General features: G+C 39.4%; 3 protein-coding genes and 1 long non-coding RNA gene across 6 annotated transcripts in view; 1 reads left to right on the forward strand and 3 right to left on the reverse strand.

Moving 5' to 3' along the window:
* Positions 1-2,151, reverse strand: part of LOC135238604 (potassium channel subfamily K member 15-like) — a 5,414-nt gene extending 3,263 nt beyond the window's left edge. The window contains exon 1 of the mRNA XM_064306676.1: positions 400-2,151. Within this exon, the coding sequence (XP_064162746.1) occupies positions 400-682 (283 nt within the window). The 5' untranslated portion in view covers positions 683-2,151. The remainder of the gene's footprint in view (positions 1-399) is intronic.
* Positions 1-6,906, reverse strand: part of LOC135238605 (uncharacterized) — a 26,298-nt gene extending 19,392 nt beyond the window's left edge. The window contains exon 1 of the long non-coding RNA XR_010325155.1: positions 5,278-6,906. This is a non-coding gene — a long non-coding RNA (uncharacterized LOC135238605). The remainder of the gene's footprint in view (positions 1-5,277) is intronic.
* Positions 519-18,120, forward strand: LOC135238602 (opioid growth factor receptor-like protein 1). Of its 2 annotated transcripts, none has more exons than XM_064306672.1 (8): positions 519-628; positions 12,839-12,895; positions 13,125-13,160; positions 13,284-13,353; positions 13,445-13,523; positions 14,327-14,393; positions 14,577-14,725; positions 15,382-18,120. In XM_064306672.1, the coding sequence occupies exons 2-8, from the start codon at positions 12,869-12,871 to the stop codon at positions 16,793-16,795; spliced, it is 1,842 nt and encodes a 613-aa protein (XP_064162742.1). In that variant the 5' UTR covers positions 519-628; positions 12,839-12,868; the 3' UTR covers positions 16,796-18,120. The 2 variants fall into 2 exon arrangements, with proteins under 2 accessions (XP_064162742.1, XP_064162741.1); XM_064306671.1 differs by lacking the exon at positions 519-628 and adding an exon at positions 11,272-11,579.
* A 541-nt stretch (positions 18,121-18,661) lies between these two features.
* Positions 18,662-24,932, reverse strand: LOC135238603 (transcription factor-like 5 protein). 2 transcript variants are annotated; one of them, XM_064306675.1, is made up of 7 exons: positions 23,552-24,932; positions 23,019-23,199; positions 22,753-22,921; positions 22,347-22,545; positions 20,786-20,927; positions 20,130-20,162; positions 18,662-19,924 (listed from the first exon to the last, which is right to left on the reverse strand). In XM_064306675.1, exons 1-6 carry the CDS (start codon positions 24,235-24,237, stop codon positions 20,154-20,156), a joined length of 1,386 nt encoding a protein of 461 aa, XP_064162745.1. In that variant the 5' UTR covers positions 24,238-24,932; the 3' UTR covers positions 18,662-19,924; positions 20,130-20,153. The 2 variants fall into 2 exon arrangements, with proteins under 2 accessions (XP_064162745.1, XP_064162744.1); XM_064306674.1 differs by lacking the exon at positions 20,130-20,162 and having other exon boundaries at positions 23,552-24,929.
* Between the last annotated feature and the right edge of the window lie 908 nt (positions 24,933-25,840).

Here is a 25,840-nt window from a genome sequence, read left to right on the forward strand (position 1 = left end):
AATTACTCTCAGATTAAACCGAGCAATCTGCACTTTAACCTCATATTCATTGTTTTATTGCAAATTCAATAAGCTGAAGTACAGAAAACTAAATTTGTGCCACTGTCCCAGTATTTGTACATTTAGCTGTATATTCACACATTTATCTTCTAATTTGAAATTCAACCCCAGGTATTGTGTATTGTGTATTATTACAATCTATTCGCGTACACGTTTCAAACGACACATACACACATATATATAATAGCCTATATAATATTATGAATTCAAATATATCACTAAACAGAGAAAAGAACACAGTGGGAAAACTTAAATATTCTCAAACCTAAGAATGCCAATGTTACTAGTCTTTTACCATCTTACTCAAACCAAATCAGTATCTTCAGAAATCAAACTTGCCTATCGTCGTTATGACGGTGATGGCAAAGTAGAAGGATCCGGCGAATTTCCACTGCCTCCCGGCGCGATGGGGCTCAGCTTGCAAAACCACACGCTCTATTTCGCGATAGTCGTCATCTGAAAAGCCGTATTTGTTCTTAACGTCGTTGCGTTTCTCTTCCAGTATTCTCTTCCTTGAGTTTTCGGTTTCCGACTCCAGCGCGTCGAAAACGGCAGCCCCAACGAGCAGGTAGGAAAACATGCACAGGATCAGAGAGAAGGTTCGAATGTTCTGCTTCTTCATCTTCGCACGCGGCGAAATAGAATGGGGAAGGATTGTGGGCAGCCGCGGTGAAATGCTAGTGCAACTCACCACATGACTGATGTTCACACTAGCACATAAGCGAAGCCATTTAATTCGGAACTTTAAAAAAAGAATATATGACGTACAGCTTGTTAATTACAACATTCCGAGGAATACTTAAGGTGCTCGAATGTCCGAAAAGAAATTCTGTCGCAGTTTTTATTTGATGTTGATACTGGCAGTTATGTATTTAACGTGCAAGTAAAGCCTATGCAACTGTGCCGATTGTTGCATTCTACGCTTCTTAAAAAAGACTGAATTCAATATCCAATATTGAAATCAACCGCACGAACATGTTTTCTGTTGAGGGACGTCCTTATCAAATGCGACTGCAGTTCAGTTTAATTATACCTACATCTGAATGTTACCTTGCTCAAAACGTAGCCTACAACAAAAGTGTTTCACCTGTGGATATAACCTCAAACATTAAGATTACAACGCCTCCTCAGACAGTCTCCTCGTCACCAATAAACGCCTCCGTCTTCTTCAGTCATTCTTACATGGATTTATGTCTCAGACATTTTAACCAATCCAGTTTGTTTAATTTTTGTTTCCTTCAACCAACCGGGTCTGTCTTGTTGCAGCACTATAACCGGAGGCCAAGTGCTTGGTTATCTCGGCTGCAGCGCGGTCTCAGTTTAAATTGGTTACGGAAGCCGAGTTCTGTGCATCTCTGACATGGACCAGACTGCTTCATGTCAGAAGCAGAACATAGGATATATATAGCCCTTAAATCCCCGACAGTGATTTGCCTCCTAACTGCCGCTTTTACAAGGAGAGCTCACACGCCGGTTCACTTTTCATAGCAGCAAGAAAAAATGTTAAGCAGTCTCTACGGCTATTTAATTGGCAATATAGGCCTACTAGTCTGACAGCATACGGATAAACATATATGGATAACGCGAATGCTACTGTAAAAAGGAGGTGGAAGTGGGGAAGTACAAACAAATAATTATGTGTATCGGCCATTAATTAGCTTGCATGCAATAGGCTACCTTCTGGTAAGAAATAGATTAACTGTAAGAAATTATTTATTAATGTATCCATAAATGAGACGTTAATTATTAACACGTTAATTACAAGCCTACATTTCCATATTTTCTCTACTATGCAAATTACGTGTTATTGATCACCGTTTTAATCCTAAAACCACCACATACAGTTTCAAAGAGGCCATACAAAAATGACAAAACGGTTTTTTATATAGCGCGTAGAGCCTGGCGCCAAATCGTGTCACCTGCACGAGCCGCTGGCCGTGGTACTGATTGCTTTCTCCAGTGGAGCTTCAGCGGGGTGCAGCTAATGCTGTCCATTGTTCCCATAGTCTGCTCTTTACAATAAAGGGGAGCGATTTTGGATTTAACCCTTTACGTTATGAAAAGGATGAAATGAAAACATTATTTCTTCTCGAGGAACATTCACTCTAAAAGTATTGTGAAGGTTCAGTTACATATTCATGCCTGCTTTTGTTTCCTGTTTAATCAGCAGAGAGAGAAAGAGAGAGAGAGAGAGAAGTGTTTTGGGGAATTGTGGAAACAGCTGGCCTTTTCACATTCAGCTATCTTGATTGCTTTGCCTTTTGAAGCATGCATGGAAAGAATATTCACAATTCACTTCGGTATTGGATCATTCTGACGGATGACCCATGCCGGGCAGAGCTGACCTTTATGAAGCACACTGTACCAGACTAGTCAATGGAACATTTGTCATTTGCAGAGTCACTTTTTCAGAGAAATAGGGCAACCAATCACGGCCGCATGTTTCAAGATATCTTTTTATTCACTTAAAATGAACAGAAAAGTATTGAAATTTAATTACTGGGATCATTCTTAAGCACATCCTTTTCTTCAAAACAAGAAGAATGCAATCTAAAAAAATAACATTATTCATAACACACGTGTATGTGTGTGTATATTCTCCCTTACTCTCTCTCCTTTGTGAATGGAACCATTATTAATTTTGCCAAAGGTTTGTAATATTCCAATAGTTCATTCATTTTGTCAACGTTACTAATCAACATCACCGATCAGTCAGGGTATGGAGAGGAAAAGATTGTTCGGAGTGAAAAGATAGGCCACCACTGTGATGCTCCTCCATGAAAGCTGAGAGATGAGAGGATGTTTCAGTCGCTGCCGCGGAGGGGCCGCGGGCGTGACATAAATGAAGCTGAACTTTACCGGCAGTGCAAGCAGCTGGTGGGACCCCATTAAGGGAAAGGGCAGAGGAAGAACCCTCTCAGGGATTTGAGACTCTTATCCACAGGTGTCAAACTCCAGCCCTTGAGGGTCTGCTGGTTTTTGGGGTGTTTCGGCACCATTGCTTCATTTCAGTCACTGATTGGCTAAAGGATCCACAGACCTCGTTCTCAAAGCCTTAATTAGCAGCTGATTGAAGTAACACCACAAAAACCTGCACGCACTGCGGCCCCCTGGGAATTCAGTTTGACACTCCCTGCTCTAATCTGTCACGGCTCTGGTTCCTGACCACGAAATGCCCCGTTTTAGTTCTCACCCTGTTCCTTTGATTTCCCTGTGTTTAGTGTCTCGTGGCTGCTAATGGTGTGTTGTATTTAATGATAGATTTCTCACATTCTGCATATCTGCTTGTTTCCTGCCATTGTTTGCATGTCTCACCGTGTATTTCAGTTCCTGGTTTTTTCAGTTTGGTTTTTGTACTCTTGCATGTTTGCTAGCTCCCCCATGTACAGTACTTCCTGTTGCCTTGTTGCGGTTTTTGCTTTTGCTGTTTAAAGACTGCAGTAAAGACTTATTTTACCTACCTCTGCCTGCGCGTTGGTCTCTGCACCTGGGTCGTAATCCTTTTTGTGAGCCCTGACATTGATCTTTTGCAGAGGACTTTTGCCACAAACTAAAATGTTCAGTATTAATTCAACTCTGACCAAGTACATCCGAGTCCAGTTGGCACCATATGTACTCTGTAAGAGTTGATTACACATTTTACCGTGCATGCATTACTGCTCACATGCAGCCAACTAAATCCCTGGATCCGATCAACATGTTACTTTCCGTGGCTGACCATGTGCACTGTTGTACAACAGGGTGGCCAGAACATTACTGTACCATGTTAAGTATATGGTAGCAGGCTGTGTATCTGTTAAATATTACGGTGTTTCACAGTAAACAATACAATTATTTACATTTCAGCTGTTTACAATTTCATACCTTTGCTATTTTATAGCCTGAAAAATTCAGTTTTTACAGTGTGGGACTTCCTCAAACAATGTCAAACAATACCACATGCTTGGTATTCATTGAATAAGTTATTCTCATATTAGCCATACCACCCTGTGATCATCTCCTACTGATGGACAAAGCCAAGTGGGCTGAGGTTAGAACACCGATGTGAGACATGGGGTGCCTTCCAACTGCTTATTTTTCTCCTTTCCTGGTCTCCTTTCCTAGTATGAAAGGCCAAACGGGTAAAAAAAAATGTGAAATTGACGTCTGAAATCATGCGTTGTCAATTTGGGTGCATTCCAATCGCTTACTTTTCCTTGCCTCCACACTAGGAAAGGAGGCAAGGAAAGGAAGCGAGGTGGTAATAAAAAATAAAAAAAGCAGTTGTAACAACCCTGGGCAAGCTATCTCTGCTGGGAGAGCTATTAGTGGGCCAGTCCCAATACTGCAAAGACAGCAACACTGTACAACAGAATACATGCTTATGGTTATGTCAACAAAATGAGTTGCTGACTGAGCCTGACCACAGACAAAAGATGGAATAGATCATTTAAAAAAAAAAAGGATAGGTTGCAAATATTAAGGGAATCATATACCCACTAAACCTAAACACAAGCCAGCATGTTTGGCAGCTAATGGACACAAAATTACAAAATTGTACATCAGTCCATAAGAGACTATGGAACATCACACGCTCTCAAGTGGATAATGTAACTTAATGTTACTCTACTATTACCCATAATACAGCACACCTCTCTGGCATTTTTTATGCCGTTTTCATTCAAGGTTCCCTGATTTACTGATTTAGTATGGATAAGTAGCGGCCTTCAGATGATGACTCCCCAGAACTTAAGCAAGTTCAGCAGTCTCAGTTTCTGAAGCTGTTGCCAAATGCTTCAAAACGTATTACACATCAAAACATATTCAAAACATATTGACATCTTGTTAATAGTAGAAACCTTTCAATTTTGCCTGGAATGATCACAATATATTTCTTGCATTTTAAAATGTTAATTTCATAATGGACACATATAGCTCACACTTGCTGCAGATTGTAATATTTATAGGAATCTCTTCTTACCTAGAAATAAATTCACAAGGTGACTCCTAATTGCAACTTGTCCTTTGTGGTGTACTTGCTTTTTATAAAATGAAAATTGCAATTATAATTTCATTATTAATATTGCAAGTCTATTATCAAGAAAACAATGTGTGCAGGTAGAAGCAGTGCAATCATTTCATATATAATGTGTGCCTTGCAACTGGTGTGAGGCAGGGCTGGGGCTGGACACTGCTCAAGTGGTGGGCAGACAGGACAAAACAGAAAGTTTGGCTTACCGGTTTTATTTGTCCAAAACACCAAAGTAGTAAAGGCCACACAAAAAGGCCAATCTGGCAACCAAACCCTTCAAAGGAAGAGTAATAACAAAAATCATCCAAAAACTGGCATCAATCCATCACACTGTTAATAGCCCAGCTCCCAAACACATCTAAAACATTTTTTAAAAAGCAGCATATCCTTAGGCCTGGGAGCTAGGCCTCTTATAGAGCCCATAATTAGGTCATGGGGCTGCAGCTGGTGTGATTACAATGAACCACAGCTGCGGCCAGACCTGTCTGTAAGGCCGATGCTGCCCCCTGGAGGACAGCACCCCAGTTCCTTTCTTGCCATCACACTGGTTACTGTACAGACAGTTTGTAGTATTCTGTCAAAATACTGTTGTAGTACCAAGACAAGAATGTACTGGATCACATCATCCCAGCTGTGACACAAGAATATTTTTTAATGAATTTTTTTTTTAAATTCAATATACCTTCGTGCATCTGTTCAGAAGGATTTTTCTTTTTTTTATTCCTGTCTTATTTTGTTTCATTGGTAATACTAAAATAAACATACTGAAATGTAATTTGGAAAAAAAAAAATACTGTGTTTCTGTGGATGCATGAAATGTTAACACTTGATTCAATATCATAAATTTTCATGTGTATGTTTTAAAACTCTGAGTCATACAACAATAAATATGAAGGGTAAAATGCACTGCAATAAATTATAACGAAAATGTAAAATCTAAAGATGACAATGTCATCAAGGCATAAAAGAATACATCTATTGCACAAATACATGTCAGTCCTGTCAGAAGAGCTACAATCTACTACAAAGCATTAGTATTCAAGTTATTTATTGACATATATCAATATAGAATAATCAGTAACAAAAAGTTCCTGATTCAGACTAGAATCAGCCACTTTGTAATGCCAGAGAGTGACAGAAAGAAAAACAGCACACACATACTTGTTCATAATATACTTCATGGATTTACATTTCATAATAATGTGAATTAATGGTGAAAAATGAAACCTAGAGTGATCGCTAATTGGCAGGTGACTTCGACCAGATAAGTAGAATTTTCTTTTTTTTTCTTTTTTGTCTAAGCACTGTTATTACCACAGCATGGTATCCAAAATCTGTGAAACAGCACAGGAAAAGAACTCACCACTGCAGACGTTTGATATGGGTTTTAATTCAAAGAGAAATATACACACCCAGATGTGATTGGTGTAGTCACCACTGTATGCAGGAGGTTGGCACATCCTGCTGGTTTCCACAGTAACCAAAGATTAAAATAGCAGCTAAGAGTCGGGGGATGTTGGAGAAAAGGCACTCCCCCATAATGGAAGAGAAATGCATTTTCTGTTCTCTGAAATGCCAGACACATAAGACAAATATTAGCCAATTAATGTCTGGGGAAAAAAAGAAAAAAGGTCCTCTAAGCATAATCAAATTACAAACTCATTGTTTCTTGCTCTGGTGTGCAGCAGTCAGACAGATACACTGCAGGCCTAGCTTTCTGTCTGCTGTCCTCTCACAGTGGACTGAACGTTTTCACAGTTTCACAACCTTACATCATCAATTTAACAAAATCAAAAATCTGCTTCTCCTTCTCCCAGAAGCAAAAAGCATTTAAAGCCGCGTTTCCACCGCAGGAACTATACCCCGGAACTAGGAACCTTTTGAGGAACTCAGTGCGTTTCCACCGCAGGAACTAGGGTCTAAATTTAGTTCTGGGGGCTTTGTTTTACCCCCCAAAACGTTCCTGCTCGGGGGGTAGTACTTTCCGAAAGTACAGGAACCTTTTGGGTGGAGCTTGCAGTGCTGAACATTTCTGATTGGTCGAGTACTCGTAGCATTTGTGTTGTATTTATTCTCCGCCATTACCCGCCATGTTTGAAAATATGCAGCGCCAAACCAATTTATTTTCATAATAACTTCAAATCAAACTTGTATGTTATGCGGCGCAGTAGCCTACTTTATGGCCTGTCAACGTCTTGGAATTATAACGTGTGCTCTTCTGTTCTTTTCTTGCTTTAGTATTCGTTTTATAAAATGCTAAGCATTCGTGCTGGGACAGCATATTACGTAGGCTACCAAAACATTCAAACGGATTAATTCGGTTGCTGAATATTTTCTTCCGGATTTTCTTTGTTAGCCCGTTGTAATTGACTCAAAACGTTTGATACAGTTATGTGAGGTATGCGGTAGTTCTGCATAATTAACATTGGTGATACAGTACAAGCAAACTGGAAATCACCTTCCGCACTTTTTATCCGGGTAAAATAACAGGTTAATTCTAGTAATCTTCCCTTTAGCTTTTTCAGACTGCCGTAATTTTACTCAATTTTACTGCCATTTTCAATTCCACGAAAAGACCAGGAAGACTATGGACTCATTTATGGTGCATGGTTCGCATCTGGAGGGCACACTTCGCTGCTCGGCTAGCAGTAACTTCGAAGGAAAGCAAACGGTGGCTGTACCACTACTAATTTACATTTTCACGCAAGTCCGAATTTTCGTTCTATTCTTGTCATTTTGCGATTAGCCTATATGGAATCGACGACGAGAAAGTAATAAAACAGCAAATTGTTTACAACGTGTGCATGTTTTCTGCTGTTAATGAATGTGTTTGAGAGGATATATGAAAATCAATAAATACAAAAGTAACCATATATAGTCATTGTTGGTAACCCGTTGTATATAAGTGGAATAAACCCCTCCGGGCTGTCCCGGTTATTAGAAAATGTAGGCTACTTCGGTGGTAGTATAGGGTTACAGAAGAAATCATATGACAGATGGACCGACGACAACGTCAGTGGGTTAATTTGCCTAATCTTCGCGGTACTTTAGACCCCGGTGGAAACGCAGACAACCATTGGCTGAAGGAACCTTTTAGTTCCTGGTAAAGTAGTTCCTGGGACTGAAAGTTCCGGGTAATTTTGGTGGAAACGCGGCTTAAGTCACAGTGTTACTGAGATTAATGCCTTTTGGACTACACTGAAAATGGCTAACTTGTAAATCATAAAATGAAGACAGAAAAAATACTAAGTTGTACACAAGGTGTGGGTCAACCAAAGGGCAGAAAAATCTTATGTAATCAAAGTTTCCTGTATATATATATATATATATATATATATATATATATATATATATATACACTCACCGGCCACTTCATTAGGTGACAGGAGTGGCACCCGGTGTGGTCTTCTGCTGCTGTAGCCCATCTGCTTCAAGGTTTGACGTGGTGTGCGTTCAGAGATGCTCTTCTGCATACCTCGGTTGTAACGAGTGGTTATTTGAGTTACTGTTGCTGTTTCTATCAGCTCGAACCAGTCTGGCCATTCTCCTCTGACCTCTGTTTTCAACAAGGCATTTTCGCCCAGAGAACTGCCACTCACGCGATATTTTCTCTTTTCGGACCATTCCCTGTAAACCCTAGAGATGGTTGTGCGTGAAAATCCCAGTAGTAGATCAGCAGTTTCTGAAATATTCAAACCAGCCCATCTGGCACCAACAACCATGCCACGTTCAAAGTCACTTAAATCACCTTTCTTCCCCATTCTGATGCTTGGTTTGAACTTCAGCAGATCGTGTTGACCATGTCTACATGCCTAAATTCATTGAGTTGCTGCCACGCGATTGGCTGATTAGATATTTGCGTTAACGGGTGCAGGTTACAGTTGAACAGGTGTACCTGATGAACTGGCCGGTGAGTGTATATATAATATACATAATGCAGGACTGTAATTCTGTTAGTTTTCCTTTTACTCAAATGGGGAAAATTACATGGAGGAGGTAAACTCTGCATACATTCACAGCTTTACAACAATACCTAAATTTGCATCAAGGATATGCAGGTTTTCTAGTATGAATTTATGCATGGCTATAACTCAATGATATCCTATGCACTTTTTCCCTTTATGAATGGATTTGGGTGTGGGTGGTGAGATTAGATGGGATAGAGAGATTAAATGGGAATTAATTTGTAATTAATTGTAAAATATCATTGCAAGCTGGGGAGCAATTCCCTTTTCATTCTTTAATGAGAATCCATAAAATTCTGCGGTAGACTCAGTTCTCCTTTGTGATGGCATGTGGCCAAGGTCACACTTCTTGCATGGTTTGCAAATTCTTCTTGCAAATTTCTCTCAAACACTGATGTACATGTCTAAGCAAATACTTAGATCCTGATGCCTTTAGTATATGATGACATCACTAACATTGTTGTGTTGCTTAGGATAAATATACTAAACTCTTGAGATCTGGATTTGATCAACATTTTAATTTCACCTTACAAATTATATCAATTGTTATTTATTATTCGCAATTATTATGGATGTACTTTGGATGTATTCAGAATTTGTATTTTGGTTACTGGTTAGCATAGTTAACTTTTAAGTATTACTGCTTTAGTGAGGCATCTGTACTCACTTGGTTAGCCAAGTTTGAAAGTATTGCTCATATGTATCAGACAAGGACGCTTGTGTCCACCTACATTACAAGGCGCACCCGGTAAGAGTGTCTGCTATAAGAATGCAATGTAAATGTAATGTAAAACAGTAAATTCCCTTAATTGCCTTTACACATAACATATATGAAAAGGGAATGTAAGCTATTGCAGCCAGTTTCCTTAATTAAATCAAAATCAAAATAAAATTTTAAAAAACCATATACCAACACACATATTTTTTCGACACATATAATGTACAGTCTCCCTCTACAGTGAAGGCCACCCCTTCACACAGATGCAAAGCAACATTTTCAGTGTTGTTAAGAAGAAGACCATGGGCACACATTCCACATGGTTTCTTACAGCTGCAGCGCATAAACTTCCTGTTCAATATTGCTATATAATAATACAGCTTCTGTGGCTGAGCGGTGAAGCACACATTCAGCGATCATTCTGGCTCAAGTCCTCTTGATCCATGTGTGAAATGTGTTTCCTGTCTGGTGTTCGTAAACACAATGTGCCATCTCATTTCACAGTACAGCTCTCAGGTGATGTCACTAAGGCCACCGTATCACTGTATACTGTAAAACAGAATTTATGACCACATACGATATTGCATTTTCCAACATGGCCACCTTTCCAGAATACACGATGGTGACTGCAACTATAATAGCCAGCCCCTAAAGGGCTGTTTTATATTATTGCCTTCATGTCCTTATAACGGGAATGTGCATTGGTACTTCTAAATGAAACACTTAAGTACAGTAGATATACAGAAATTTAGTAACAGAACACATTACCCAGGAGTAAGATCAGGGCAAAACTTCAACTTCAAAAGAAAAAAGAAAGATTACACAGAATTCACAAGATGACAATAACAATGTAAAAGCTGTTGAAGCAAAACAACGCCTGAAAAGATTTTTTGCTCCAAAACATTTGCGCCAGCATTCTTTCAGTCTCCATATTGCCATCTACAGGTAGTTCTGCGAACACGCGCATATTATGCGTCATGGTTTTGAGTTGGCCAACAGCCTACCTTGAAACTTTTATTCAGTTTCAAAAAATGTTTACTGTGCGGAATGAAGCTATTTCTGAATACTTCGAATACTCTGAATACTATTTTTGAATATTCTATATCCTCTAAATATATAGTCAATTGTTTTTTTTATTTTTATTTGTTTGTTTGTTTTTTGTTTTTCTCCGTCGTCATGGTGCAATCCGTGGTGCCAAATTTTCAATTATACTTAGACTATAGCAGTCGAAGCCATGTTAATATTGGCTTCCGGGGACGCCAGTTAAGCCTGCATTGTAATTTAGGTATACAGTTTCGACCTAAATATTTTTCACGACAGAATGCTTAAAATACAATGAAACACGTCTTAAGTATGATACGCTATATTCCCCCTCAGCATTCCCTTTCGGAAAACAACCCGACAGCAAACTCGCAAAAAAGGGTTACAAAGCTCAGTTAATAATAATAATAATAATAATAAAAGCAGTTTCTGTCCTTCAACTGAGTTTCACTTTCATTTCCACGAAGTCAACTAGTCAAACATCACGTTAGGGAAAACTTCCGGTTTCAATTCAAAGAAACTGATTACAATACATTAATAATTAGGCTACTCCGTTCCAGTAGCGAACTGAAACGGATTCAGGGGCGATTTTACATTCCTGCCAGCCTAGCTGTCCTCGGTTCGCTCCAGGATTGTCTCCTTCATCATGGAAACTCCATTCTACAGATGGTCGGACGATGAAGATGAAGAAGAAGACGATCTGGTGTGCGAGTATGATTCGACCTGGGAGGAAACAGGCTGCGATTCCGAAGGAAAAAACTCATGGCGGAACACTGGCTATAGAGTTCGTGCCTTCTTGTGTATTTTTGTTATAATTTTATTTTATTTTTAAACAATGTATTTGATTCGCCTTACTTGTATCTTGTAGCCTACACAGTATAGTAAAATAACTCATTTGTGAGAAAATAGGCTTCTTTTTGACTGTTGTTAGTTGGCTGGCTCGTGACGACGGTAGATCCGCATTACATTATAAAGCGGCAATAAGTGCATACCGAAGGTCATTGGAATAACTACAGAACACGGGTCCGATAAGATACAAATCTCATTAAGTATCAGTTATCCATAGCCATGAACATCAGGTCTAGTTCACGTAGTAAGGATAGGCTAAGTCAGTAAAGCTATGGCAAGTTAAACTTGAAGTGAGACATGATTACAAGAAATATAAACAGCTACAATATGAAGACAATAGCACGAGTGCAACACAAAAGTGGTAGAATAAGATACAAGTGATATAAAACAGTGATCTGGGATTCGGACCAGTGGACCAGTAGCCCTAGTGTTAAGAGGTAGTCTGAAGAGATTCTTCAGTACACGATGGAAACTTGGGAGTGGTTTGTAGAGGAAGCAGCGATTACTTTTAATGGTAGGCTAGACATCCCAATATGCACGCACCTGTTATAATTAGGTTAGCGTGTTTTTCGGTGTTTGGTAGCGTGGACCGCCAAATGATGCGACGACCAGTAATAGTTACTGTATGATTGATCATCAAGGTTTTCGTCCTCAATGGCTACAGGCTTTTCCTGGCCCAAAGCAAAATTAATTACATTGAAAGTCATTATAGAGTGATAGACATTGACGGCATTTTATGCTTTTAGTGAAATCATATGCACAAATTGCAATATGGAATAAGAATTCACAAAGTTTTTTCCATGATGGGCAACTAAAACGGTGGTGGAAAATAATGCAAAGGTGGTGGTTCATGCAAATGTTCACTGTTTACGCTGGGTACATGGCAACTACTTTTTTTTTTGTTGTGAATGACACCCCGAGCTTCCTCTTCTCTTTGTGTACTGTACATTATTGCAGATTTTAATGGAATATTTGTATCTGAGTTTGAACAACATCAGTGAATACTTATCAATTAAGCCACTTTCCATATAAAATAAAAAAAAATTAATATAATTCCGAAGACCTCTAAATAATTTATTTTTGCATTAGTTGTTTATACAGGAGTAGAGAAAAAGCAACAGAACAATAACTAATCAATGAGGAGTGAAAATCTTTACAGGTGCCAAATTGTTGTAATGACATGCCTTTTTCCAGGGGAGAAGAAACCTTCGAGCTGCCAAGGACATGCAAACCTATCGACACAGTTATCCAGTAAGGCCATGGGTTCCTCCTAAATATAACACAACCAAATAATTAACTAATTGGACCAATTAAGCCAGAGCAATACTTTGGAACAAAAACTTGTGCACACAGGCTATTGAGAATTTTAGATCCGTGTTCCTGTTCGGTATTCCTTTGTACATGAAGTCAGTGTGTGTACACATCCTATAGGTTTAAGCTTTTGAAGATTCACAGAGGTGACCTACTGTTTTCTTAACAGGAGAAGTACCAATCATGCTCTTGGGGTCATCGTACAGTAAGTTTTTTTTTTCTACACTTAATTAGCAAACAGAAATCTTTATAATGTCAGACACATGAATATTGAATCTGGACATTTGCCTGGCTCATAGAAGCTCTTTCCCCCTGCTTGTTTCTCCAGGATCTGGACGAGGAGGAGCAAATGGTTAATCTCCGGTTCTACCGTAATGAAATTCCCTCATCGCCTGACGGTATGTCACTCCATAGAATTTTAATGAATTATCTGAATGCAAGTATCATGCTGTCCGGTGAGCTGACAACATTTTCCTTATTTTTTTCTAGACATGAAAATCACAGAATTTCACGAGCATTGGAAAGGAGACTATGAAAGACTTGAATATGTCCATTCCTACATTCAGTGGTAAGACCCAGTGTTTATCACAACCCGGAACATAGGACCTAACATTATATACTTCAGTAAAAAGACCTCTGCAGCCCATCCAGAATCCTGCCATGCATCTGATCTACAACCTCCCCATATAGAGCCATGTCACTCCCCTTTTCATCGCCCTCCACTCCACTGCCTGCCTGTGTCAGCGCGCATCAGATTCAAAACGTTGGTGCTAGCCTATCAAGCAGCTAAAGGGACAGTTCTGCTGTAACTTCAAGCGATTGTTAGACCCTACATACGTACCAGACCCCTCCATTCTGCTACGTCTGGGCATCTGACACAACCCTCCCAGCACAACTGGACTTCCAGGTCAGGTCTCCTGTTTGTTCTGGCCCCTCCGTGGAGGGATGAGCTTCCCACTGCAGTCAGAATGGCAGAAACCCTGCCAGAATTCCAACAGGCTGAAGACTCATCTCTTCAGATTGCACCGTGGCTTCCATGACCCCCTTAGATCAACTTTCTTTTCCTTTGTTTCTTTTTTGGATTTACGTTTGAATACGTGTTATAGCTGGGCAAAGATTTTCTTTCTAGTGGTACTTTCTTTAGTTACAATACAAATTGTTGTTTGTTAGGTTAACATTACACGTATTAATGGGCCTCTATGCCTTCCTGGTGATGTCACATTTTTGAGAGTTACACTGATGTCCACCTCTTCTGTATACCAGCCTGAGCATCTCCTAAGTGCAATGCAATGTGTAAAAAAAAAAAAGTAGTTTAAGTACTGCACTGGTGCTTTGATTCCTTTTGAACTCAACAGCATATGTATTTCTCAGGTTGTTTCCACTGCAAGAAGCTGGAATGAATTATCGTGCCAAGGAACTCACTAAAAAGGAGATAGAGGTAGGCTTTATTAACAAAAGATGTCAGAAAATGATGGCATATTGGTGATATAATTGGTGATATGAGAAAAACAAGTGAAAACATTTTTTAAATAATTGCTGGAGTTTAATTACTTTAAGTAGTGAAGTGTGGCACACAGCCTGCCCACACCTTGTGCTTTTGCACTCTTTATTGTCCCCACAGAAATTTTGTAAAGATGAGGAAGCAAAGAAGAGGCTGGTGGAATCCTATGAGCTGATGTTGGACTTCTATGGCATACGGCTAGTCGACAAATCCACAGGAAGGGTAGAACGTTCAGAAAAGTGGGAGGAAAGATTTGACAACCTCAACCGGTCAGTTTGTTCATGTAATTCAACTGCAGCAACTGATTTTGACTTATGGCCATACCTTATTTAACTAACTGTTCAATTCATTTCAATTTTACCATAACAAAGACCCGTTATAAAATATGAACAATTGGCCAAGACCACGCCTGAACCCCCCCAAAATCCAACAAGTGAGGTGCAAAAAAAAATTGTCCAGTAGGGAGAAAACACTCAAACAGTGGTGATAAAAACTCCCTGGTGGAAAGAAATCATGTGGAAAAACCCAGATAGAGGGGGAGCCCATCTCTGCTGGCCAGCCCTGCATCAGTAGTTTGATAGGATACTGTAAATGCGAAAAACTATCCCAATGGCTATCCCAATATTATAATCCAGATGCTAAATTATAATGAAAAGGAAAACTCCACCAGCCCTTATGGCCCTGATATAATGTCGTTGGTAGGTGAGAGACGTACATCTATAAAACAAGTAACAAATATGTATGATATTAAAGTAACTGGCTAATTTGAATTTGAATTGAATTTTTAGTGCCTAAAATGCACCAGCCACTAATGTCACACAATCAGTGATTAAAAATCTGACTATGGGAATCTGGAAAAATCATCAGTGGAGGCATTTTGTAACAAATTCATTATGTAATCTATTTTTATTTTTTTTGGCTTTAGAAACACACACAACAGCCTGCGGATTACCCGGATCCTGAAGAGTTTAGGGGAGCTGGGGTTCAAGCACTACCAAGCCCCCCTGGTTAAATTCTTCTTAGAGGAGACTCTGATTCATAATAACTTGAAAAATGTGAAACAGAGTGTAATGGACTACTTCCTCTTTGCTGTCCTTGACAAGGATGAACGCAGAAAGCTGATTGAGTACGCCTTCAGGCATTACGAGCCCAAATGTGAGTTTGTGTGGTGCCCAAAAAAGATTCAACTGTTGTGGGAACAGAAAGATGTGGATGAGCAAGACCAAGAAAAAGGTGGCCAATCAGATGGATCTGGGTGTGACAAGAAAAATGAGGCAAATCTAACTGAAGACCACTCTGAAACTTCAAAGGCTTTTCAGTGTCAGGCACCATCAGTCGACCCACTGCAAGAAAGGTCCTCAGTTGAACAGCCACCTCCAGTTAACAAGGAAATAAACCAACCCAACTTACCACATTCAGGCAGTCTGAATGGGGACAGTCCATTAGAAGGACACATGCCGGGGCCAGGAGTTGAACACAGTTGTCAAATCACCGTCAGTCTACCACTGCAAGACTTAGTCATACAAGAATCTGCACAAGAAGAAGGGATTGAGGCAAAGACAGAGAGCAGCAGGGTGCCTGCTGAGAAGCAGTCTGACAGCGATGACATTGAGAATAACTCGACAGCAGATGACACACCAGCAGCAGAGCAGGGATCACCACCGGAGAAGCAAAACAAGAAGGAAATGATGGGAATGGATGAAAATCCCAATGACAGTGATTTTGCAGAGGAGGTGCCTGACTCAGCTAGAAAAAAAGATGGTCCCTCAGTTAGCAGTAATCCAGTTAAAGATGACGATGTCACTCATGAAATAGATTCTCAGCTATCCAAGAGTTCAGAGAATCCCACAGCTGTGGGAGGAGCGAAAGAGAGTCTCAACAGCATAGGTGAAGATAGAGAGAGCAAAGGGACAGAGAGTCGTGAACCTGCAGATGCAGCTGAGAACAATCTCAGACCCATCGGAGTGAATGAAAGTCACCAACTTCAGGCTGAAGGTGTAGAAAGTTACAAACTTGAGGGTGGAGCACTCGAGAGTCCTGGACCAAAAGGAGGAGTGGAAGATAGTGTCAGCCTGGAAGGAGCTATGAACCTCTGCAAGCCTGAAGATGTACCTATTATCAGTAACCTGCCTGAAGGTGGAATGAGCCAGAGTCCAAGACCCGATGTTGGAGCAGACAAGGATCAAAGACCAGAAGGTGCAGTGGAAGACACGGCTTCTGGTAATGATGCTGGGAATGTGTCATCTAATCCTGATGATGTGAAGGCCAGTGACGATGCCATGATATGCAGAGACCAGGAAATGGAGACTGATGAGGACTCCGAGATGGAATTGCAATGAGCCATGTAAAACGGATATCTGTGAGCGAAGCACACCATAGATTCCACACTAAAACCTTTGCACATAAGAAAAATGTTCAAGTTCTGGTAAAAGAAGAAGCTGTTTTCAAGCCAAAAGAAAAACCTTGCATCTCAGCAAATGCCAAAAAGTCTTCCTGAAGCAATAGTATAGCAGTAGTACCCAAAATCAGTCCTGGGGAGCCATTGTGTATGCTGGTTTTCATCCCAACCACAAGCGCAATCCAAGAATTCTAACAAGCTGCTGATTATTCTTAATTAGATGGTTGTCATGTTCAGAGTGATTATTTACCCTCTTAAATCACATTATGTCAGAAATAGCCATGCATGTCATCAAGAATAAAAGTCACATGATCACATTGTGCCACACTGCAATCAATTACAGTGCGGTGAAAAAGCATTTTCCCCTGCCTGATTTCCTGTTATTGCGTATTTATCACACTTAATGGTTTCAGATCTTTAGACATAATGTAATATTAGACAAAGAGAAACTGAGTAAACACAAAACATGTTTTTTAAGTATCATTTCACATATTTAATGAAAAAACGTTATTAAACACCCATATCACCCATGTCAAAAAGATTAGAAACCATCCACTTTGACAAATATGCAGTAATAGAGGAAATCAGGAAGGGGGCAAATCATCTGACATAATTATGCTGACATATTGTAACGTGACTTAAAATGGTGAATAATCTCTCTAAACATGAAAAGCGCCTAGTTAAGAGAAATTAACATTTTAAAATTCTGGGATTTTTATTGTGGTTTTTACAAACTCTTCCTTTTAGACTCAGGGTTGCTCTGCAATAAAATGAAATTATAGTTGGGTGGGATTAATAAAAATAATCACTGGGCAGTACCAGATGAGCAGATAGTCTGAAATGTAAGTGTCATTGCTTATTGTACGTTACTTGTTTCATAAAACAAAAATACTGCCCTCTGTTACTTATACTTGTTGACAGTTTGAATTTTAGTCACAGAGAATGTTATCAGGAATAACTTAAGTTTAGAAACTTAAGAAAAAGATAATTAAGAAAACATCACAAATTTGAAGAATGTACATTTGTGTTGTTTGAAAATTTGTACTATCCTGTAACTGAGTGCACATCTGTTCTTTGGATTTTTCGGTCTGTAGTTTCTTAGTTTTTGATTGTGATTTTGCTGAATCTGTCTTCTTTGTGTTGTTGGGTTGACTTGATTATTAGATTGTCAAATTAATTTAAGTTGGTTGTCTTTGTCTGTTACATACAGATGCCAAATATTGATTCACTAAACAATTACAACTAAACAATAAACAATTAAATTGATGAGCATGGAGTGTGCCCCTGGAATTGAGGAATAATTTCAACTGCCTGTTTATGTTAACAAAGACACATGGCAAATATCAATATCAAATCAAGATATTTAAACAAGCAAAACAAGCATAACATGCAATACATTATAGTACTTGTTCAAACAGCACACACCACTGCTGCAACTGTGAGAGATAATTCATTTTCAGAAAAGAATTTTTCAATTCTATAGGGAAGGCATAAGAATAGATAGTGTTATTTTGAGAAGGAACAGTCCTTTTTATTTTTGAACACTGACACAAGAAATTCTGGCCAAACACCGCACATGCTTTTGTTTTCAGGAAGCTGCATGTGCATCCACCTGTAAACATATCATTATTGATGAAGTGAAGTTTTGTGTACTAAGAAACTACTAAATAGTTCCAATCATGGAAATCCCCCACAAATATAAACCATTTCAAGTTGCTACTGAAGAATTCTCTAATAAACGAGTGTAATTTTTAAAACCAAAAATCATTCTTCTCTAAATACTGGGGCAGTAAACTGAAGTCACACATCAGCAAACCAGTGAAATTTTATTGAAAGTAATAGGAAGATACAAACTTCACAGAAATATTAAGAACCCATGTCAGTTAACAATTCCTCATGCTGTCCATTCAAAAGCAGCAATCTCAAGTAATAAATAAAAAGCTCAGTATAGTATTTACAACTGTAAACCATATCTAATATTTTAATTAACCAAAAATTGCAATTGTGAAACATTTACTGCCACATAGGACAAATACCCACTGAATCTGGTCTGCATTATTTTAAATGCACATAACATGTAACATAGAATAAGATGCATATGACTATATATAATGTTTTTTGTTAAGGAATTCCACCCACATTGTAGCACATTTGCTTGATATGTTCACCTGTTTCTGTAAAACAATGGATACACTCACAGGGTTTGTCTGTTTAATATTGCTGTATTGTAATGAGAAAAAAATTCTCTGCTTCCAGTAACACAGCAGCTGCAGTATAGAGTAATCCTTTTCTACAAATACCTTTCAGAAAGTATATTAGAACGTTTCTTTTTAATCTGACGGGTTTGTTTTGATCGAGTGAACCATGAGACCAACAACGGTATCACTGACCAAAATTAGCACACAAAATAAATATTTTTTTCTTTTTTAAAAATGAATAAAAAATAAATAATATCCTGAGGTTGACTGCATGGTTGCTGCTCAATTAAACATCTCAGACATGCACAGAACTTAAGACAGCTTAGGCGGAATATTCAAGCCATGACCATATTATATTCCGGCTCACTGTATTATGTGGCTAAAAAACTCTAGTTATCTGAATTTAAAAGCTCCAATGCAGTTACAAACCAAATACTCATTTTAAGGTCATTAATATAAAACATATGATTGCAGCAACATTCTTAAGTGCTCTGGAGAAACACTGGAGAAATAAGAGTAGTAGTGAATTTTGTGGTTTGCCTAATCAGTTTTATCAGCCTCTCTGACATACATTTCTACAGGTGTTACAAGCCATTTTAAAAGGAGACAGGTGCTTTCTGCGGGCAAACTAAATACAAAAAAGGTTCTCTATTCGGCAGTTACATTTTACTGGCAACAGTGTTTCCTCCAGATAAAATAAGTGACATTAGATATGATAATGTCATGTCATATTTGTTCAGGTTGATTTATTAATGGTCAGCAGGTGCAATGCATGCTGGGTTCACAGTCTCTTTCAGCCCAGAAAACTGGTCGCCCACTGTGGCAAGCTTGATGCGCTTCCCTGTCTTACCACAGAAAGTGTTCTGAAACTCCTGAAAAGAAGAATGTCAGGTATCAATCATCAGGTGCACAAGCATTCATTTAATTCTCAATTGCACTTTGTCCTTACTTAGTGATGCAAAGTGTTGACCTTTTCCGTATTTTTACACACACACACAGACACACAAATATAAATTACAACAAGCATACAAAAAGAATACATGGCATGCTACACCCAAAGTTCCAATATTCTTGTACCTTAAATGGTGATTGGTATTTCTGCTACCATAGCTACGATTAGGAAACAAACAAAGTATTTCAGGCAAAGGCGACAAACACTGTAGGTCATCTGCTGATTATTGGCTGAGACGCAGCCATCAAAATCTTCCAAAGCAAACAGGAACTTTTCTGCTCCTGCTGTGATGCACATAAGGACACTATTTTTCTGGCATCTATAACTATGATGCCAAATCCTGTGTGTTGCGTCTGGTCTGCGAAGTGCAAAATGGTTGCAGGAAGCAAGTTTCTGAATGCATTTCATTTGTCTCATTGGCTCACTTGCATCATTACCTTCAATTTCAGCAAGCTAGCTGGCTAGTTAAGGGTAGCAATTAAATGTCCATTAGGGCTGATATTGTTTTTTGAACTATGAGTTCCAGATCCTCGGAATAAAATACTTAATTTATCACTAGTCTTGTGATGTATTTTTCTCTTGTACTACTGTTAATTTATGACAAGTAGAACTACATTTTAAAATATGGTTTGCATGGTGATTTATAAGTGTTTTGAAACACTCACCCCTGACCGCCCCACCGCCCCCCCTACCCCCCATAATTATTAGTATAATAATAACACCTTTCACAGATTGCAAAGTGCTTCAGAATGCATTGGGGAGGGAGGTGGGGGTAACTCACCATTTTGAGACTGTCCCCATGGATCTCCTTGATGTATTTGAGAAAGGCGGTGGTCCACTGCAGGGTGGTGGCCTTGTCCGTGTCTCGGTTGCAAAACGGCACCAGCATGTTCAGCTCATCACAGCAGATACGAATCCTCCGCCTGAGAAGCAGAAAGAGCAAGTAAGAACATCAAGGTCCTGCGGATAACACTGCAGACTACCATCCAACCCTGATTCTGAAGGCCCACCTATCATTTCTAATGTTCATAACTCTAATTGATGCCATGTGTGCTTTAAATATTTAAACTGTGCTGCTTATACTTGTTTGAAGGCTTAAATCACGGCCACAGTTTAATCTAGCATCCGTGCACTTTGTCACTGCTTACACTTGAAATATGAACAATATGCTGTGAGACTGATTGCAGAGGCCTACCAGAATCCACAAAGCTAGAGCCCATTTTCTGTTATGACCTGACTTTATAATCTGGAGCTGTAGAGACTTTGCTCCTTTACAGAGCCTCTGAAATGGTGTGTGTCTGTCTGAGAGACTGCATGTGCAGGTGTGAGATCGTATGCATGTGCATGCAGCCTTTGTGTATAGATGACAGAAGTCATAAGTGTATCTCTGTGTTTCACAGTTTCATCTGCTTAGGATGTGTTTTTGCAAGAAAAGAAGCTGACCGTGGATATGATAAAAAAAATTCTTCTTGCATAGCTATTAATGAGAAATAGAAAACCTTGTCTTGTTTCTCTTATTTTGAAGGTCAGTATTCTGTTATTTTCCACTGCTAAGAGTCTTCCCCCTTAGGAGGGGAAAATAACTGCTGTAATCATCTGAGTTCAATGAACTTGCCTTGTCAAAAGTATAGTTCCCCAATGGCCATTTGAATAAATTGCTTTGTCTCAAATAATCATCTCTTCAACCTATATCTAATGTTATAAAGATATGTAATGTAATGTAATATGACATCTAGCTAGAGCAGATAACAAAACTAGCTCATAAACTCACTTTTAAAGCAAACAAGCTAGCCAGTTTAGTAACCATTTTGTGTAATATTGACTAAAGAATACAGTCAATGAATCAACTGGCATTTAAAAACACACAACCTATAGGTTGTTGGGTGGCTGGCTAGCCAACATTTTCCTTTTTTCAGAAATAAAAAAGGAAATAAGTTCATATAATAAGTGAAATACACAGAGCAGAGCAGCATGTAAGATTAATGGGGCGCCACTAGCTTATTTGCTATGCTAGTCTAGTCAGCATTTCTCTTTAGCACACCAATTTATGTTTTTGTTTTTTCGACACCTCTCAAAACTTCAAAGCTTTAATAATGAAAGCTGTGGAAAACACACTGCTTTTAGTTCCATAAGCATGCTACCTGCAAAGTCATGTTATTTGTAGAGTTACATGTACTGGTGTAATTAAAAATGCCCTTTAAACCCATGTGTAACCATGCCATGTGTCCGAATCATTAATTAGTTACCAGTTTGTTTAAAACAGAAATGTGCATGGAAATGTTCTGAAAGGTAATGCAACCTTTCATGGGTGTAAGTGAATGCACCTGAGGCACTGTAGTTACCTGCGATCTCGCTCCATAATGTTGTGTCTCTCCCTCCTTTGTGAATTCTCACCAGCCTCCTCGGGCTTCAAGCTGGCCTTGTGGCCCATGCCCACCACTGCGTTCTGGATGTCATTGAGGGCGTGGCGCTGAGGGCATGTCTGCCTCCTCCTGCCCCGCCCACGTCTGGCAGGGGGCATAGGTTTCCTCAGCTCCTCTCCTTCAATGAAGATGGATGAATGAAAAAAAATACATAGTCCAGAGTACGTACAATTTAGACAGATTTGTTGACTAAACTAAAGCCAGTTCATATAAAATGTTTATTTGTAAGACCTGGTGTTCTGGAATCTACTTCCTGCCAAACATATTCCTGATAAAGTGCAAATATTAATGAGCTGACTGTAAATGCACTTTAAAGGGCACTTACTTCCCTCCATCTTAATCCAAACTTCGGATTCAATAGCCTGCTTGTTCTCATCGCACATCGCTGTCTTTTCCAACCCTGCATCCTGCTGGTAACTGAAGCTGAAGTTTCGGGGCATGATCAGATCCTGGTGCTTTGCAGATTCCAGAATATGGGAGATGGATCCAATACCCTGACGATACGATAGATCCAGTTACTGTTATATACACCAAAGGCAGTGTACTGACCTAGTTACTTTTGTTGCCATTGATTCGCGGTCCCTAACTTACCACCTGCGCTTGAGGCAAACCGACCATTGAGTTGCACACGTTCCTTCCGTATACCGGGTAAGGAAACTCCACCTGTCGCGGCACTGCAGGTTTAGGCCGGCCCAGCTTCAGACATTTGCTTGCCTGTGGCTGCACAGCAACGCCGAATAACTCCGTGGGATGATGGAGTTTTGAGAAAACGCTGAAGAAAACAAATCTGCTAGTAAGAATGCAAAACTATATGACAGGCAAACAAACTTATGGACAACGTTAAAAATTGAAATTTGCATCTCCTAAATTAGCGATATAATTAGCATTACCATCTAGAAATTGGCTTATAGTGTCATCCATGTGTACCCCCTGCAATGTCTACTTAGCTAACTTAGCTGCTTCCATGACAAACGCCAGCTGGCGAGAAACTTCATCAAGAGAACGTAGCTAGGTTGCTTAGCCGAAATAAATACAGTTAACGTTACCTTGCGCTAGCTGCACATATCAAGTTAAATCTTAGTCAACTGTCTAGATAGCTAGCTAACATGATTTATCGTTAGCACCTGCTCAGAGCTGTAGGTTGGTCATGAAGGGAGTCCTGTTGTCGGGAGACTTCGCACGGGCTGCAGTTAAACCGCTTCTCCAAACGCACTCGGGCGGCAGGATTAAGTCTCGTCTCAGAAGCCACTCTGTGCTCGCTGGTCTCCATCACGTTTCTGACTTTTGCCAATACAGGTCCGGGGACTTCTCCACATGTAGTCGGTGTCCGCTCCGGTAAGTGGACAGGCTCGCCCATCAGAATCATTTTAATCTCCTGGAAATCACTTTGCTGGTCTGAACTCAATAGGTACTGTGATTCCGATGATGGGGTATTCGACTGACCCACGGCGGGGCTGGGAGTTTTGGCCGCGTACTCGACTTCACTGTGCGGATCAGCACTTGGAAACACTGTTTGAATGGCCGCCGGACTGCTTACGGGGTAGCCTGAATTTAATCTGGCGTCTCCCGACCCTTCCTGCTCCGCTGACTGTGCCTCAATTTGCGAATAGATGATATGCTGGAGATGTGTGTACTCCACGTCTGTCATCTCCACCAAATTCAGTTCCGAAACAGAGTTGAGAACCATCCCCTGATCTGAGCACGGGGCACTTGATACAGTGCACTCGTGGCTCACGGTTACTTCGACCGGGACTGCAGTGTACAGCCCTGGTGGGGACGACCCAGGCTCAATTTTACAGGTCACTGACATGGCTAGCGAACGAAGTGGCTAATTATTGCAGACTATAAACTAAAGCGCTTAACGACAAGATAATGTGTGCCAGTTAACGTTTCACTTGCGGTAGTCGCCTAGCTAACTTATATATAAAGCGGTAGTATGTTACACAAAAAATCAAAAACGTTAAACAGGTTAATGATCGATCTGATTAACTTAATGTAGTATTTAGCTACTAGACAGCTAACAAATGTTACCCTTTCACGGCGTTTCAGTCACGAGCTTTCAGGGTTTCGCGCTCTTGGAAAACAGCCTCGCGATTTTATTCACCACAGCATTCCAAGTTTAGCCGAAAACCAGTCAATCTTGGAAATCACACTTTGATAAAAAGCAGTAGATTAAATATGAGATGTGGAACTGCCTATACGCCTGGATAGTTTAACAATTCGTTTTTTTTAATAGAAACGATTTTGAGTTTACCAGCTACTAAAAGCTAATTATCGTCAGTAAATAGATTAGCTAATTTACCCTTCTGACTACAATATCAGCGTTTAATTTACTCCTTACCAAGTTTTCAAATTTAATTGACAGAAAATAAAAACAATTACTAAAGGAAATAACTATTTTTTAAAAACAATGATTATTAAAGAGATTTGCGATTCAAGGTGTCAATGCGCCTATCTCTCCCAAAGATCCAATGTCTTCACATAAAATTCACCAACTGTCACCAGGTTGACAGCCCACTGACGTCATCACGTCGATGCAAAAAAAAAAAAAGGTGGGAGTGGCAGCGATGGTAAGTAAAAAGTAAATAGAAATAAATAAATAAATAAAACATAGATAACTCCTTGTATCCCATTTTGCAAAAGTGTGTAAGGTGTACTTTTATACAATCTATGGGTGTAATCCTGCGAACCCTAACGGTTTGATGTTTAAGATTCATTTTTTAGGCTTATAATAGCAAGGAGTGCGGAATTCGTGAATCCTGATCGGGGACGTCCCCAATATAACCTCCAGATCCTGCATATATTGTGAACATGAACTAGTGTAATTCTTGTTAGTACATCCAGAATATTTTTTGAGTTTAGACGCCCAAACCTCTAGTCATCTTGATTATCATATACAATTAAATAATTTAATGTAGGGGTTCATAGACTTATTGTTCTAGTTGGACCTTTGTTTGAAATGGGGAGTAACAAAAACCCGGTGTGTAATGTTTTTTGTTACAGCCAATCTCTGAATGAAATGACAGTTGAAAATAGGTTGCGTTCTTTCCACATTTCATCCTTACCATTACACACATATTTGTCCTTAACATAATTCAGGTTTGGTTAATTGCCAATTTGTCACATCTTTGAACTCTTCATTTTTCTCAACCTGTTCAGTTTTCAGTGGTCAGTTGCAGTTGGGAGCATATTGATTTTACCAGTCAGCCTATAATTTTATCATTAACAAATGGAAGCTCTTTTCGAAGGAATAATTTTTCATTGAACACATGAAATGAAAGGAAACCATTAGTTGATCTGAATCATTAAGTCCTGGGATAAGAATATGGGGGGCATTTATTCTTTATAGCGTGCAAAGCCTTATCTGATAAAATATTTCTTAAGAGGATAACACCACTCAATAGACATATATC

This window comes from Anguilla rostrata, chromosome 13 (genome assembly GCF_018555375.3).
Source record: "Anguilla rostrata isolate EN2019 chromosome 13, ASM1855537v3, whole genome shotgun sequence".
Taxonomy (NCBI): Eukaryota; Metazoa; Chordata; class Actinopteri; order Anguilliformes; family Anguillidae; genus Anguilla; species Anguilla rostrata.

Bases quoted from the DNA above. Each gene is read 5' to 3' on its own strand.
- LOC135238602 (XM_064306671.1), top strand. From the start codon at position 11,442: ATGGAAACTCCATTCTACAGATGGTCGGACGATGAAGATGAAGAAGAA. The intron at 12,896-13,124 runs GTAAGGCCATGG...TTTTCTTAACAG, and splicing joins CCTATCGACACAGTTATCCA to GAGAAGTACCAATCATGCTC. The intron at 13,524-14,326 runs GTAAGACCCAGT...TGTATTTCTCAG, and splicing joins GTCCATTCCTACATTCAGTG to GTTGTTTCCACTGCAAGAAG.
- LOC135238603 (XM_064306674.1), bottom strand. From the start codon at position 24,237: ATGTCAGTGACCTGTAAAATTGAGCCTGGGTCGTCCCCACCAGGGCTG. The intron at 20,928-22,346 runs GTAACTACAGTG...TCTGCTTCTCAG, and splicing joins ATTATGGAGCGAGATCGCAG to GCGGAGGATTCGTATCTGCT. The intron at 19,925-20,785 runs GTGAGTTACCCC...TCTTCTTTTCAG, and splicing joins ATGGGGACAGTCTCAAAATG to GAGTTTCAGAACACTTTCTG.